General features: G+C 36.6%; 1 protein-coding gene across 1 annotated transcript in view; it reads left to right on the top strand.

Moving 5' to 3' along the window:
* ENPEP (glutamyl aminopeptidase) overlaps nucleotides 1–16,005 on the top strand; it is an 89,571-nt gene extending 73,566 nt beyond the window's left edge. Inside the window, exons 14-20 of the mRNA XM_040476061.1 lie at nucleotides 3,697–3,847; nucleotides 4,849–4,922; nucleotides 5,029–5,133; nucleotides 5,222–5,392; nucleotides 7,034–7,174; nucleotides 12,365–12,443; nucleotides 14,078–16,005. Of these exons, the coding sequence (XP_040331995.1) occupies nucleotides 3,697–3,847; nucleotides 4,849–4,922; nucleotides 5,029–5,133; nucleotides 5,222–5,392; nucleotides 7,034–7,174; nucleotides 12,365–12,443; nucleotides 14,078–14,230 (874 nt within the window). The 3' untranslated portion in view covers nucleotides 14,231–16,005. The remainder of the gene's footprint in view (nucleotides 1–3,696; nucleotides 3,848–4,848; nucleotides 4,923–5,028; nucleotides 5,134–5,221; nucleotides 5,393–7,033; nucleotides 7,175–12,364; nucleotides 12,444–14,077) is intronic.
* Nucleotides 16,006–17,131: the final 1,126 nt, after the last annotated feature.

The raw sequence follows: 17,131 nt of genomic DNA, 5'->3' as shown, positions 1-17,131 counted from the left end.
TTTTTCCTTTTCAGTAGCTTATATTGTGCTCTGTGGCCCACTCTGTGCTACAGCCAGGAGAGGGGTGAAGAGTAACATAAGGGAAAGCAGAGAGTACTGGCTAGCTAGCCAGTGGGCGGGAGCAGGGGTCTCTAGGTGAAGAAGGGCAGAAAGGATGGCTTAAAGGGCCATCCTAAGCTAATGATGTGGACAGAATTTCAGCCAGGCTTCACAGAGCAGTGGCTCCTGTGACATCCGAAGTGAGGAGCAGGTTAGCAAATAAAGACAGCCAGTGAACATCAGCTATGCCAGGTTACAGATCTCTAGGTCACTAGTTTTACCATTTTATAGGTGTTTGAGAGGTGACCAGAGCACAACACAAACCTGGATAAGCAACCTCACCCTCCCAATCTCCCCCCCACCCCAACACCGCCCACGGACTCCCTTTTAAAGAAGGAGAAGTAATCAACTAAGACTCCAAAAAGGATCTATTTGTTTGCAAAGAGACTGTTTTAAGCCAGAAATTAGAATTTAATTGGCAAGTGAACCCTGAGAAATCAGACACATGGGAACTTTTGAAATTCTCCACACCACCCAAGGCTTTGCGGGGGAACATCAGCACATGAGGTCAGTTCCTTCCACCCAGGCACCTCTCTGAACTGTTTCTAATGTCCCAGTAAAGAGTAATGTTTGGCAAGACACTATGCTTACCTCAGCTTCTCTGAGGACTATGCTGTCTTTCCAGGTCACATCCAGGGAAGCAAAAACAAACCCTTTGTTACAGGATTCCCCAAACTTCCTGGCTGCCCTCGCCAAATATAGGAGAGCAAGAATTCTCTCATTAGACCTGCTTGTCCTCTTGGCCATTGAGTTTGGTGGAAACTTTAAGTTTTAGCTTCCCTCTTCTCTGGATTATAGGACAGTTTAAGTCCATCAAGCTAGGCTTCTGCTAGATTGATGGAAGATTTTTTTTTTTTAATGTTTATTGATTTTGAGAGAGAGAGAGAATGTGAGCAGAGGAGGGGCAGAGGGAGAGGGAGAGAGAGAGAATCCCAAGCAGGCTCCACACTTTCAGTGCAAATCCCAACGCATGGCTCCATCTCATGAACCTGAGATCATGGATCATGACCTGAGCCGAAATCAAGAATCAAACATTCAACTGACTGAGTCACCCAGGTGCCCCTGGATGATTTTTGAATAAAGAAAATTCTTAACCACATCTGGCTTTCAGAAATGCTGTATGTCTATGGATTTAACTAATGGAATTTGAGACTCAAAGTTGCATAAGAATGATATCCTAGGTTGAGTTCCCTTTCTAGAAATAGAGTATGAAATGTGGGTTAATGTATGTGTAGTTTATTGAGAGAGAACTCTCATGAGATAGGGAGTATGAGAAATAGAATGGGACAGGGATAAAAAGCTAAGCCATAATATGGTCTCAGATGGAGTCGAGCTTTGCTAGATTCCACTAGAAAGCTATGAATTGTGCTGAAGAGTGGGTCCAACTTGAGGGAAACAAGTTGGCTTATTTTATTCCTGAATCCTAAAATCAATGGCCAGGGGCGGGGATTGCATAACCTTTTAGGTAGGATGGCTGTATTTGGCCAAGGGCTAGTCTCTGAAGAAGGTGGCAGCTGTGAGCCAACACAGGACTGTAAGGGGATGTGAGAAGGGCACTAGAGATGACTTTGTTCTCAAAAGCAGGTCTTCACATGTGGTCCCAGCAGTATCAATACTACCTAGGAGCTTGTGAGAAATTCAGATTCTTAGGCTCTACTCCAAATCTGCCAAATCAGAACCCCTGCTAAATCAGGAGAATGTGATTGAATGAACTTTCCAGGTGTTGCTGATGTATGCTCAAATTTGAGAATCATAGTTCTAAATGATACTGCTCTTCAGGGCACCTAGGTTAAGAGTCCGACTTCAGCTGAGGTCATGATCTCGGGGTTCATGAGTTCAAGCCCTGTGTCGGACTCTGTGCTGACAGCTCAGAGCCTGGAGCCTGCTTCGGATTCTGTGTCCCCCTCTGCCCTACCCCCGCTCACACTCTGTCTCAGTCTGTCTCTCAAAAATAAATAAACGTTAAGTGATGCTGCTCTTCCTCTGGAGTTATCAAATACCAGTAGGAGCTGTGGAGTAACATAATTTGTGGAAAAAGAAAGGTGCATCGGCTAATTTCTCAAAATGTCATCCCTATAATAATCAAAAATTCACTCCCAGTCCAGTGTTCTGACCATATGACTCAGACTTAAAGAAAACAAGTGATACCAAAATGGAACTGTTGCGTAGCTATCAAGCATGTTGGAAAATATAAGGCAATGGGATAGGATATTGATTTTCAACATTTGAATACATAGTATTCCCTTCTTACTTCTACTTATGCTACCTAATTAGCCAATTCTTCTGGCCTTAGTAACCAAGACTCATTCCTTCCAATCTTCACCTATCTGAAATGTACAGACCACTTGGCTTCTGACCAAACAATCTGTCATCCTTCCTAAACTTTCATTGTCCTCTTCGCTAAATTGATCCTCAGAGCAACAACTATTCTTCATAACCACCTTAAAAAATCACCAACTGGACATGGTTGTTGCTCTATCCACCAGGGAAAATAGAGAATCATTAAAATTAGAAAATTCTCAAGTTTCAAGTATCAACACAAAATTCTACATTTTTTTTTTTTTTACTTAACCAACATTCTGAATAAAACACACCATTTCTCCATATTATTTATACTATTATTAAGGGAGGTTGAAAGCTTCAAAATATAATTCCTTCTAAATAAGATCAGGAACTGAGAAAATAGGGGAAATCAACTCTCTGAACTGAAAACAAGCTGTGTATCATATCTCATTATGTAAATCAAATGATATCAAAGATTTGTATTCTTCTCTATCTGTCCAATATTAGTACATCCTGTAATCAAACTCTTGGGAAGAAATCAAGATATATTTACTGTCTTATTCATTCACAAAATAATTGCCAACACATCAACATTACTAATTCAATAATTTAACATTTATTATTTAACTTAAACTTTCAAAATGTAATTTGAAAAGACAGGATTCCCATCTAAGGTTCTTTTTTAAAACCTAGTCTAAAATGTGAGGCATAACAGATTTCTGAGAACAGTATTTCAAAAGGCTCTAGAATCCCTTTTAAGGAGGAAGAAATTGGATTCTTTAAACTTTGAAATGTCAATAGAAACTTCAGATTTTGTGGAAGAACAAAATCTATATTTATTAGTGTTACTTGGAAGTATATGAAAAAGATGTTTTAATGGGCAATATAAGTTAAATTGGAATGTTTTAAGTATTCATAATTCATGAGTGTTGTCATTCATGCTTCTTCACATCAAATGTAATTTCCATAAGATATATTTATCACGGTACATATGTATATTACAATCAGCTTATGTCTATCCATCAATATTAGCCATAGCTAAATGGCTTTTATCCAAAATTTTACCTCAGCAATTTTTCAAATGTACTTTTCAATATTCTGTCTTCCACTTTACTACTGAAAGTATGAAAGCACTAATGCATCATGTGAACAAACCTTTTTGACTTGCCCCCCCCCAAATAAATCCATTTTCTTAATTGTTTAATAGAAGGATTCTCATTAATGTTGAATTCTGTGATTTCCATATGAGTACTTTCAGTCAAATGAGTACTAGTCTATGGTTTTAAATTAACTGTTTTTTTTTCTCTTCCTTAGAGCTCAACTTCTAGATTATAAGATGGCTCTAAACTTGACCAAGTATCTCAGAATGGAAGAAGATTTTTTACCATGGCAGAGAGCAATTTCAGCCGTAACCTATATCATTAGCATGTTTGAAGATGATAAAGAGCTTTACCCTGTGATTGAGGTGATGTTAATGCTAGATCTTATGAAAGTAAATGTGTAGCAATTAGAAGAGTAGGGAGATTTCTGAGAGAAGGAGCTTCCAAAGCACATCGACCTGCCAAGTGAAATGAAAGGAAAGTACAATGACATGACTAGTCAAACCAAAGAGATGCTATCTCTGTTTTTTTCCAACTTGAAGTATGTCCGTATTGCTGGTTCAGTATACCACATAATGATATATTTTAGTGTTGGAAAGAATACAAGAATTAATATTTTAGTTAAAATAGACACGATACTAACTAGATCTTATTTTTAATGGACTTGTCAATGTTAAAATGAATTTATTCTTACCAAAATATAACATTATATTTCCTTATTCTTACTGCTGTTATTTCCACGTTGAGAGTTTATGATGGGCTAGTCATTCTGATTACTTTGTTTTGTGATTTCTGACACACTTTGCTAGGTCACGTGTGATTTTAAGGAAATTCTGGATTCAAATCTGTAGCTCTTCTACTTACTAAATGCAATAACTTGGACAAATGTTTTAATATTTATGAATCTTCATTTCCTTCATCCAATAGGAATGTCAGCACTTCACTGTCCATGGCAATGGGATAGTGCAGACCATATGAAATAAAAACCCTTTGTAAATCCAAAAGCAATATACATACATTAGTTATCACTATTTTAATGTCATCAGTACTTGATTAATCTTCTTAGTGCAGTAGGTAGGTCAGGTGTTACTCTACTTATCACAAATGTTTACTAAAAAGTAGAGCTTAAAAGGGGCTTACCCAACGTTTTACAAAACATTAGAGAATCACCCAGGATGTTCTTATCTTCAGGACTGAAGCAAATTTGCAATGTGATAGAACTGAATATGTCCCTTCCCTAAGGAGAGACCCAAAGTTCTCTGGACTAGTATGAAAGAAGATTACAACAGGGGCTTTATATTATAATTATTAAGAAACTTGATAAACAGTAAATTCTTACTCACTGTACATGGTGCTTTTATTTCAGGAATACTTCCAGAGTCAAGTGAAGCCCATTGCAGATTTCCTGGGATGGAATGATATCGGAGACCACCTTACAAAGTTATTTCTTACATTTTTAAATTTTCACTTAATTATTTGTCAGTGTATGTTAAAACATGTTAAAAAGTGCTCAAGGCCCCAGCTTTGTGTGTGTTTGTTTTTTAAGGTTACTACGTGCTTCCGTATTAGGGCTTGCGTGCAAGATGGGAGATCGAGAAGCTTTGGACAATGCTACCCAATTATTTCAGCAGTGGCTGAGTGGGACTGTAAGGTGACTGTCCAGCATGTGTTCATTTCTAGAGGCCTTCAAACTTAGAAATGAAGACTTTAAACCTCTGAAACACTGTTTCTTCTTCTAGGCTTCCTGTAAACCTCAGGCTTCTGGTATATCGGTATGGAATGCAGAACTCTGGTAATGAGACTTCATGGAACTATACTCTTGATCAATACCAGAAAACTTCATTAGCTCAGGAAAAAGAAAAACTACTGTATGGATTAGCATCAGTGAAGAATGTTACTCTTCTGTCCAGGTAACTTTTTTCTTCACTTATATGAATGGCATTTGATGGCTTATGTGTCACTTTAAGATGCTAATTAAAGTAAGATACATTTCCGAGAACATCTATTAAAACATATTTTCCCAGCAAGAAACAAAATATCCATGTGAGAGTGGAATAAACAAGTGTAACCTCACATGAAAACATGCTGGAAGTAGGCAGTTTCTAGTTGTGAGCAGTGGTTCAATATTTTCATCCAGGACCTGGGGTGTTTCTCTTTCTATTCTGCCATCCTCAACATATTGGATGTCTCATAACGTCTAGAGCTCCAAGTATTTTGTCTTCACACAAATATGTTAAGTGAAAGCAGAACAAGAGCAAAGAGTTTCTCCTCACAAGTTTCTTTTATGCTAAAGTTGAATTATCTCCACTTCCCCTCATAACTAGAACTGGATCACACTTGATCATTCTGGGTTATACTCTAGGTCTACCACTTGATCATTTGCTGACTAGGAAGAACTTGAATTCCTTTGACTGATTTGGGCCATCGTCATACTCTGAGGCTGGGGTAGGAGCCTACCTACTTCCCTAGGATCAAGGATACCTTGATCCAAGCTCAGAACAAAATTGTTTCTGTCAGCAGAGGAGTATCTGCCACAATATGCGCGCGCACACACACACACACACACACACACACACACACACACAAATACGTTTATATTCCACTCAGAAAGACTGCTTGAAGACCATCTATGAATCTTCTCCCACTACACCTATGCCTCCAAATCAACTAACATCTGTCTTCATTCATTTGTTGTATAGTTATGGTTTCTGAGTTATTTACTTCATTCATTTAACCAACACTGAGGATGTCCTTTCTATATATAGGTCTATAAACTGTGGGAATAAAAATGAATAAGATGTGATATATATCCTTGAGAAGCTTATAGCTCATGAGAGAGGCACAGTATAAATGGGAAATTACAATGCAATACCCAATTTGTAAGGACTATTGGCAACGCCTTGTATCCACCTGGCAGAGCCAATAATACTTTTTCACCATCTTATCTCAAAGTAGATGCCAATTCTCCTTCTCGCTGCCCTAAAATAGTCTATCAAGAACTTGATCGTTTTGCCAGTCCATAAAACATGATATTGATCCATTATTTTGATGGCATTGTTCTATCTGATGAGAAAATTAGCAAGTGCTTACATGCCTTACTAAGACTCTTATGAATTAGAGGATAAAAGATAAGTTACACAAAAATTCAGGACCACCACTAAAGTGCAGTTTCTGGAAGTTCACTGGTCTAGAGTATGTCAAGGTATGCCCTCTAGGTACAGCCATGGCATAAAGTTAATAAAAAATCTATTGATTTGGTCACTTAATTTATCTTGGACTTATTTGCATTATACTATAATTATAGGTAATTAATCTAACCATATAGGTTACGTTAAAAGGTTGTTTCCTACAATCTAAGGAAGAACAAATAAGATGTGACTATTATCCTCTAGAAAATAAAAGTATAAATACTTTCCCTTAATTTACTGGCTCCCTTTTTTTTCCCCCAGTGGGATAAAAAGTGGGTGAAGTGCTTTTATTCAATAAATGCAGTTAATTTTTAAAAGTTAATAGCTAAAATTTGAATTGTTTTTCTCTTTGGATTTTCTTAGATATTTGGATTTTCTCAAGGACCCAAATCTTATTAAAACTCAGGATGTGTTTACAGTCATCCGATATATCTCATATAACAGCTATGGGAAGACCATGGCCTGGAATTGGATTCAACTCAACTGGGACTATCTAGTCAACAGGTGGGATAATCAGCTAATGGTCTGTTGTTCTCTTTGTTTGATATCATCTACATATTGTTTCTTTTTGCTGTGCTTTCTCTGACATCTATACACTATCTGGAATGGCATATTATTAGAAGTAAAGAATCATGGTAGTTTCCTCCTAAGGAAGCAATATACTAGTTAATTTTAGGCCTAATTCCTTTTCTGGAAGTTATTGTTTTAACTGATCTACAGAGTTCTGAAATCTGGAGAGATGCCTAAATTGTATTATTTTTAGTTTGGTTAAAATAAGTTAATATAAATCTCCCTGTTGTGTTAGCACTTAGTATAATTGCAGACACATATTTATTCTCGATTAATATTTAATGAAAACGAAATGAGAACTTCTGGACCTAGGTTCACATTGTAGCTCTATATCTTACTGAGCTTATATGGATGACCAGATAATTAAACTTTAGGTATTTTGAAAACTTCTTAAAAAGGGACCTATATTGGGGCGCCTGGGTGGCGCAGTCGGTTAAGCGTCCGACTTCAGCCAGGTCACGATCTTGCGGTCCGTGAGTTTGAGCCCCGCGTCAGGCTCTGGGCTGATGGCTCAGAGCCTGGAGCCTGTTTCCGATTCTCTGCCTCCCTCTCTCTCTGACCCTCCCCCGTTCATGCTCTGTCTCTCCCTGTCCCAAAAATAAATAAACGTTGAAAAAAAAAAAAAGGGACCTATATTTCCCAGGCAATAGCAATCTTAAGATGGGAAATAGAAAGGACAAGAGAACAAGTCAAACTAAAGGGATGCTTTCCCAAATTTCTTTCTTCAGCCCCATGTAGAAGAAATGTTGCCATTCTTGGTGCTAATCTTCTAAATTTAATGCTTACTCCCATTAAAAACTAGATCCCAAATAAATGTGCAAACATTGACCAAAAGACCTTTACTGTGTGCAGTCCCCACGGTGGGAAATGGGCTGTTATCCTCTCCTAATCTCTCCTGTTTTCCCATCAGCACTACCTAGTTGACAATGACTTATCAGAGATACTAACTATGAAGAAAATTTTCTGTTCTCTTTTTTACCCCATCATTCATCAGACTGCCATTAGGTTCCTTCACATTTCTTATCCTTCTGAGATCCAGATTGTATCTGTATGTTTCAGCCCCAATACCCTACATTGCTTTTGCCTATTTGTGATGAATTTTTCCCCTTTCTGTTCTTGTAATTATTGAATGAAACTGCTCCATCTCTATGAAGTTTGACTGATGCGTGTGCATGTGCGTGTGCGTGTGTATGTGTGTGTGATGCCTGTCCATCTGTGTATAACCATTTCAATGAAAGGCATGATGGAATTAATAAATCTACGTATTGGGAACATGTTGAACATGTTGTTATCTGGAGATAACACTTCATATTATGCAAGCTAGTACCTTCCATTTGCTTACTATATGCCTAGTGACGTGTACTGAGTTTTTTGTTTTAATCAAAAAGACCATAAATCATTTTTTTTGGCATTTGCTGCAAGAAACCTATGCAGATAAAGAGTGCTTACTTTTGAATTATTATAAAAAAATAAGTAAATAATGTTCCATTTTGCATAATACAGTGGCCATTCCCTTATTGTTTATTAAATATAATACTTCTCAAGGCCTATTTGAATAGTTCTAGTGTGATTGATTTCAAATAATGCATATTTCATTTAAAAAATTAGTTCATTGTCATTCCTCTTAATAATTAAGAACTAGAAAAAACAGGTGTTACTTTGTCATAAAAGTCATAACCATCTGGTCCTAAAGTAAATTAGACCTAATCCTGAAATTAAAAAAAAAATGATAAACTATTTCCAGTGCTACTTCCAAAACCCTTGCCCAGGGCTTTTAATATTTCTTCATAGTCTAATGATCTAATTCTCATGAGGCATTATTTCACATAGACTCAAACATAAAATTATATTACAATCACATGGTGAATACAAAAATAACACCCAATATTAATTATGGTTAGTTTGAATAAATAGAATTTTCCCACTAAAATTGGATAGGATAAATTAAACAAAAATGAGCAAGCTATATACAAATATGTTCAAACTTGAATATTTTCCAGAATTCGAATGAGTGGTTTTCCTGCCTAAGATCCTGAACAATTTATTGTCATCCTAAAATAAATAAGCTGCTTTTTTATAAAGGGTTTGTCATATGACTTTTATGACAACTGATGGCCACATCACTAATGCCCTTTCTAGTTTGAGACTTAACCAAAAAGTTCCAAGGATACTTGAGCAATTATTCTTTGGTTTTGTTTATCCCAGTACGGTCTTAGATGAAACTGTGAAGGGGAATGAACTTAGTAAGTCAGTAGTGTGGTGTGTTAGAGTTTGATTTTAATTTATGACTATGGATGAAAATTAAGTCAGTAGAGACATGATTGTAACTATTTAAAGACTGCCTCAAACAAAAAAAAATAATTAGAATTTAATTAAAAGTTTTATGAACATGAAATAATTTCTTTTGAATTATATGGTAAAACTTATGTAAATATTAAATCCAAGAAGAGGATTGTTACATAATATTATTTTTAAAATATTTAAGATAAATCTTTATTTTAGTTTTAAAAGTAATTAATAGGATAAATATACAGCATATTTCCCTTTAAATGCTACAGGCTATGTGATGTTGGTTTATTGGGATAAACATATTTTGTTCTGACATTTTTAGTATTTATACAAGTAGTTTCAGTCTTTACTCAATCTCTCCATTGCTAGTTCCCCAAAATATTCTTTAATTTATAGTCACTAGGAACAAAGCAGAAGAGGAATATTATAGGAGTTATAGAAAGTCACTGAGAAAAATTGTGTTCTTATCTCTAATTAACAGACTTTCTTTGAATCTATAGAATATCATTACAGCAACTTAGTGCGATTCTCCTTTTTTATTTTTATCATTTTTATTTTTTGTGTGATTTTCCTTTTTTAAATCCCCATTTTCTTATTATAAAATGAGTATGTATTTTATTGCACAAAATACAGATAAGCAAAAATAAGGATGCAAAAATCACTCATAATTCTACCATTTAGAAATAACCCTTATTGGGGCACCTGGGTGGCGCAGTCAGTTAAGCGTCCGACTTCAGCCAGGTCACGATCTTGCGGTCCGTGAGTTCGAGCCCCGCGTCAGGCTCTGGGCTGATGGCTCAGAGCCTGGAGCCTGTTTCTGATTCTGCGCCCCCAGAAAAGATTCTTTCAAAAATAAAGTTTTTAAGTAGAGAGAAGTCGGAGCCAATGCACAGATGATAGAAGAAAACTAGGTATCTTTGTACATTTGCAAACTAAAAGATGTAGGAGTTACTATACATTTTCTCTGTGGATTAGAAGACAAGGTCATCTTTGTTGGAGAGGGAGGAAAGCAGGAGAATGTCTGGAGGTTGGAAGACAGTGACAACACTTGAAAAAAGTAATTCAAGGATAAAGAGAATGAATTGACCAGGGTAATGTAGGAGGACTGTCAATGTGGAGGGTCCATTTAAGATTGATATTCATGAATTTTTAGTGAAACATTATGAAGAAAGTTGGGTGACCGTCCTTGACAGATTAGCCACCTGGTGCAAACACAGAGGAAATGGGCAGTTGATTTTCTCCAAAGCTGGATTTCTGCTGGAAATAAATTATTAAACTATAAGGGAGTTTAGGGCTTAGGAAAACAAATGTTGTTGAAAATGGTAGACCAAGGAATCAAAACTATATAAGAAAATAAGTGCAAGGAAAAGGAAGATCTGATGGTCTGGTGGCACTGGACCTGGTACACTGACAATGGTTAGTTATTAGAACATTTCATGTTTTTTCCCATTGGCATATTTTGTCTTTATGTTTCTTCTGCAAACTGTGGATTCATTTCCTTGATAATTTCACGTTGGTATATTTCTCCCTTTTACCAATTTATATAGTGAAATGTATTTGTATAGTGAAGAACTGTATAGTGAAATATTTACATAGTGAAAATATTTGCTCTTTTCACATCAAAACAACAAATTTTGACTTAATTTTATGAGGTTGAATTTTAGTATAAACAATTTTTAAGATGTGTGCAACAATCTTAGTTTTTATCTCCATGGTTTCTGCTTCTGTTATGTGATAATTTTTAAGTGTAGAATTTCTCTTACCATTTGTTTACCTCTCTATATAGTGATATATCTTCTTTTATTCTTCTCTGGCATTCCAGTGGTTCAAAGTTAATACATAATTCTTGTGGTTGTTTTTCTTACACTGTGACTAGTTGTGATGAGATTTTTACCTGTATCATAATTATTCATATTACGGTCTGTAAGGAAATTTCTGATCCTTGCTCTTTAAGAGAAAAAGTGCAAAAGGGAAAGGAATCGAGTATCATCTCTAAAATCCCATCTTTGCACTTAGCTGTAAGTGTCTTTGCTTAGTCTAATATAGATCATATAGGCTAATATAGACCAATATGGTATGCAAGTAGCTAATAGAGCTTTTTGAAAGAAGAAATAGCTTATATTCAAATTTCTGCACCTGCGGGAAGATGCACGGAGTATTTGTCAGAATAAGGGTGACTAGGGCTACCCTGCTGTATCGAAAATACAGACATGCAGCAGCTTAAAGGATATGCGTAATTACTTCTCACGTTAGTCTGCTGAAGTGAGCATTCTAAGTTGTTGAAGTAGTTCTACTCTGTGAGACATAGGACCTTATCTGATTGGTGTGGTTGAAGGTGGGAGGGAGGGGAGAAAAAGAAGTCCGAGGCAAGCGATTTTCCTTTACCGAAGCAAGGAGGCAGTGGTTGAACATACCGCTTCTGCTCGTGTTCCACTGATAACGAACTGAGCCACCCATCCGCACCTCGCTATGAGGGAGGCTGACAAATGTAATCTCTATCCGGGTTCTCACAGTGCAGGAAAGAAGAACAGATTTGGGGAATACAGCAAGCAGTCTCCCACATCCGGGATAGTGTTGTGGGTCTGTCTACAAAAAAAAAGTGAAGGATTTACTAAGAATGTTTCCTGAATAGAAATATTAAATTAAATGTGTTTCTATGTTTTACTTACTCTGCAAATTACTTTAACACACACGCACGCGCGCGTGCGCGCGCACACACACACACACACACACACACACACACACACAAATCAAAAGCAGATGTCTCCATCCAGAGAAATGATTTCAAGTTCTAGGCACTTATATTCCCTTTTACTTCCTTAAACTTCTCTTTAGATACACACTCAATGACAGAAACCTTGGCAGAATTGTCACCATAGCAGAACCATTCAACACCGAACTGCAGCTCTGGCAGGTATGAACATAAATCCCTTTGGACTTGTCCAGGAATAAAGAATTTAACTGTTTTCTTTGTTGCAAACAGAAATGGCATTTTCTCTATTCGGGTCTCAGAAGACAGGGAGAAAGAAATAATTCTTATATCTAATTAAATGTGTACCCTATTTTTTTCTAAACTGAAAAGCATTCAAATAATCAAGAAACAAAGTTTAAAAGTGGAGAAAGCTGAGACCTTGGGAGGCTTAGAAGGCTACCTTTTGGCTTACCAAAGCTTGGATAGTATGTGTCCCCTAGTAAATGTAGCCTGGAATAAGATGGTCAAGATTTGATTCCTCTTAAAATTCACAGTTTTGGAATTAAACTTTTTTAAATGTTTATTTATTTTTTAGAGAGGGAGAGAATGTGTGTGAGTGGGGCAGGGCCAGAGAGAGAGGGAGACACAGAACCTGAAGCAGGCTCCAGGCTGTCAGCACAGAGCCCAACGTGGGGCTTGAAGCCACAAGCCATGAGATCATGACCTGAGCTGAAGTCCAACACTTAACTGACTGAGCCACCCAGGCACCCCTTTATAGTTTTGGAGTTTAAAGACTTTTTAGGTTTCAAATTATCTCAGTTCCCAGAAGGAAAGACATTTATTAATGTTGGACAGATAGAGATTGTATGAATTTTCAGTATCTGCATATTATATGTTGGAATGATAATATTCTGTGTATTAAGAAACAAAATTCAGGCACCTGGATGGCTTAGTCAGTTGGGTGTCCAGCTCTTGATTTCAGCTTAGGTCATGATCTCATGGTTCATGGACCAGTGCAGAGCCTGCTCCCTCTCTCTCTGCACCTTCCCCACCTCAAAAACTAATTAATTAATTAATTAATTAATTTAGAAAGAAACAAAAGAATTCTCATTTTTGTAAGTAGCAAACAACACTATAATTGAATTTGGGGAAAGACTTTGGAAGGAAGAGGGAAAATAGAACGAAGGTTAAAAGAGATGTTATTGGGGCGCCTGGGTGGCGCAGTCGGTTAAGCGTCCGGCTTCAGCCAGGTCACGATCTCGCGGACCGTGAGTTCGAGCCCCGCGTCGGGCTCTGGGCTGATGGCTCAGAGCCTGGAGCCTGTTTCGGATTCTGTGTCTCCCTCTCTCTCTGCCGCTCCCCCGTTCATGCTCTGTCTCTCTCTGTCCCAAAAATAAATAAAAACGTTGAAAAAAAATTTTAATAAAAGAGATGTTATTGGAAGTCCTTAATAAGTGAATTGAGAGTGTATTAACATATTCCAGACTCCTGAAGTGAAAGGCTAATAAGGAAAGCCGTCATTCCACAGACCAGGTTTTCCAGGGAATGCCTGGGGAATGCATAGGAAGCAGAGAAAGCCCCAGAAGCACAGCAGGCCATGCCAGCAATTTAGTGTGCTTCTCCTTCTCCAATATGGCAGAGCCTCCTTTGAGCTGACATGGTGCCAAAAGTCCAGTAATGACTGCTAATGTAAGAGATGGGCTTAATCTAAACGATGCACCAAGACTGTACCTTGGTGTTGTACAATGAGAATGAATTTCCAGGGAAGAAAGAAACCAATCCAGTTTGTAAGTAAAAGTCTTGAAGACTAGTTGGGCTTAAAATGACTTTCTTCATTATTTCCCTTTCTTTTCTAGATGGAAAGCTTTTTCAAAAAATATCCAGAAGCTGGAGCAGGAGAAAAACCTAGGCAGCAAGTGCTGGAAACAGTGAAGAACAATATTGAGTGGTTAAAACAAAATAGAAACACCATAAGACAATGGTTTTTGGATTTACCTAAGAATGGTTAATGTGTTCAAATATCATGTTTTAATTTTGTGAATCTGTTGTTTTTCCTGTTAAACATTTGGTGGCCTAATTTAGAAGCACCATGGAGGGAGTCTTATACCCAGATACTGCTTTTGCTAAGTAGTGTGTTTATATGTCTTGCAAAACTTTTAAATTGTCCTCCTTTGTTTATGAAGGAAGATACTAATAGGTAGTTAATGTACTCAGGGATTTCTTCTAAGTGTACTTCATAGGAGATTCTTTGCAAACTGAAGAGAATTTAATAGCCATTTTAATGTCTTTAAATATCATTCTTTATATCTTAAATCTGTGAAAATAGAACAATTTGGTCTTAGCTTTACATTTTTAGTACCAAAGAAACACCACTTAATCTTCTCTCTTGATTGATTTTTAAAGTTTAAATACCAGTACTTGAGGGACCAAAATTACCATCTTAATCTTTATTTTATTATTCAGAATTACACATATCTAATATCATATTCACATGTGTCCTACTCCTTTAAATCCTAAAAAGTAACCCAGGTTTAAATTTTACTCAAGGATTGCATGAATTAGCCAAATAAATGGCTTTTGCCTTCACTATAAAATCAACAAGTGAACTCTCTTTGCCTTTCTAAAATAAATCTGAATGATTAACTTGAAAAAATATATTGTTTTCCAGTGTCACTTTACTCTCGAATAATAATGACTGTAGCGTTCCCCAAATAATTTAGCATGAGGCAAATATGATTCAAGAACCTAGCCTTTTTCATGCTTGGTACTCTGTCATCCTGTTCCATTCCCTACAAAGCTCCTTCAAATATGCTATGAAATTAGAGGGAAGATAGTGCTTAACTTTGCTCCATGGATTTTAGAGGAAAAAGGCTAAATAATTGGAAACTGGTCAGGAAAGAGAGAAGGCTGATTATTCCATAAAACTAAATGGAATTAGAATTTAGCTTTGATCTAACCTAGCAATCTAAGTGTGAAAATGAGGAAACCCATGTATGTCTCCAGCATGACTCTGCATATCTGAGGATATTTCTTCTTACAACTTTTATGTATAAGCCCTTAGATCCTAATCCATACAGAATAGCACCGATCAAATTTATGTTCGTGACTTGATTAAAGACATCGATTTTGTAGAAGCCGGTGGCAAGAATATGTTTAATATGGCACTTGGTGCCTAGTGGACCCACAATGTAAGTCCAATAGGCAGAAAAGAAGGTAAATGACTATGTTCCAGTCTGCTATATCTAGAAAATCTAAATTTATTTGGGTCCTTCAGAAGTATAAAATAATTTAAGATTGGTCTGATGATAATTCAAGCATATAAGAACAATGAAAATCTTAGCTTTGACTTTACTTACATAATAATAATGTGCCTCCATTAATACTCCCAAATTTTGTAAACTTTCCTACTGCTCTTTCATAATTATTGCTTCTCAATCTACGCAGCTAAACTGGCAAATTCAAATGTGGACTGGGGGAAAAAAGATTAAAAAAAAAAAAAAAGAAATTTCCAGACCAGAACTTTAAAAATACTTAAAGAAGAAGAAAAGAAGAAAAGACACATTAACACCATAAATCATCAGGAAAGTCCCACTCTCCTCATGAGGCTTAACACCCTAACTTCAGATTAATCATAATCAAAACCAGCAGTTCAAGTCTATGTATTGTTTCAAGTGGACAAATAAGGAGTGGAATGGTTTATCCTCCTGCTTTATGTAATAAATAATTTTTTAAAGAAAAATGTAAGTTTGAGGGCGATGGTAAATAAATTCCAACTTGCCTAGAAGTTATTCTGTGTCCTTCCACTTTATGCACCACAATGGAGAATCAATTGCTTAGCTTTCTTTACCCCACGTGAAAAAGAAATGTGTACACCTCCGTCATAATAACTCCACTAGCCCTTTGGGCCCTTCCAATAAGCATCTGGTTTTTAAAAGGCTGACGACCGATAGACCTATGCCAAGAACAATTTACTACTCTGCTTGCTTGGTTTGTCATGATTTTCACAAGGGAGGAAAATTAGTATGTTTCCAAAATTAAAACACAGTAAACCATCAACTTTAAAAAAATTAACTGGAAGAAGTGATCGGCAAGGTCATGTAGCAAGGAGCAGGGCCGGTATTAGTACCTTTGACCTAGGCAGTCTACTGTATCCCAGATCACTGCTATGTACCCACGTGAATATAAACTAGGAATTCAAATAATAAACATAAAAGTGATAGATGGAGAAGGTCTGGGAAGCAGAGGTATACAGCTAGGTTGATGGCAATGGTATTCCTATAGTTTACCCTCCATGTTGGTAAAGTGTAAGTAGAAAAATAAACATAAGGTGGCAACAAAAATTCAGTGCCACAATTCTCAAAGGAAATTGAGAATAAGGAGGGAACAGAAGTAGGGGAATAGAATGACCAGTGGAGCTTTTCAAAACATTACTAATAACAGTAGCAAAGTTTTTCTTTTAACCAAGCACTGTTTTAAATACTGGCACTCCACATATATTAATTTCTATATTTAAATTTATAAAAACCCCATGAGGTAGATACTGTTAATGTCCTATGTTATAGACGGAAACACTAAGAGAAGTTGGAGAACTTGCTCAAGTCATTAAAGTAGTGTCTGGCACCAGCCAGAATTTGAATCTTGCCAATTTATCATCAGAACCTTTGTCCTCAACCCCAGTGTTAGAAAAGCAACATGTGCTTTATAACTGGAGTGCTCTGGATTTGAATTTCAGCTACTTGGTAGTCAAGTACCTTCAATCTCTCTATTGCTCAGTTTCCTCATCTATAAAGGGATAAAAATAATGACTATCTCAACGGGTTATTGTGAGGATTAAATGCAAAAATGCATGTAAAGGATGAACGTATGGGAAATAATCACTGGATAAACAAACACTAGACACTTTTATTGTC

Source organism: Herpailurus yagouaroundi, unplaced genomic scaffold, assembly GCF_014898765.1.
Source record: "Herpailurus yagouaroundi ecotype Mexico unplaced genomic scaffold, PumYag 28, whole genome shotgun sequence".
In the NCBI taxonomy this organism is placed as follows: domain Eukaryota; kingdom Metazoa; phylum Chordata; class Mammalia; order Carnivora; family Felidae; genus Herpailurus; species Herpailurus yagouaroundi.
The sequence above is the reverse complement of the archived record's forward strand: the minus strand, read 5'-3'. Positions and strand labels throughout refer to the sequence as shown.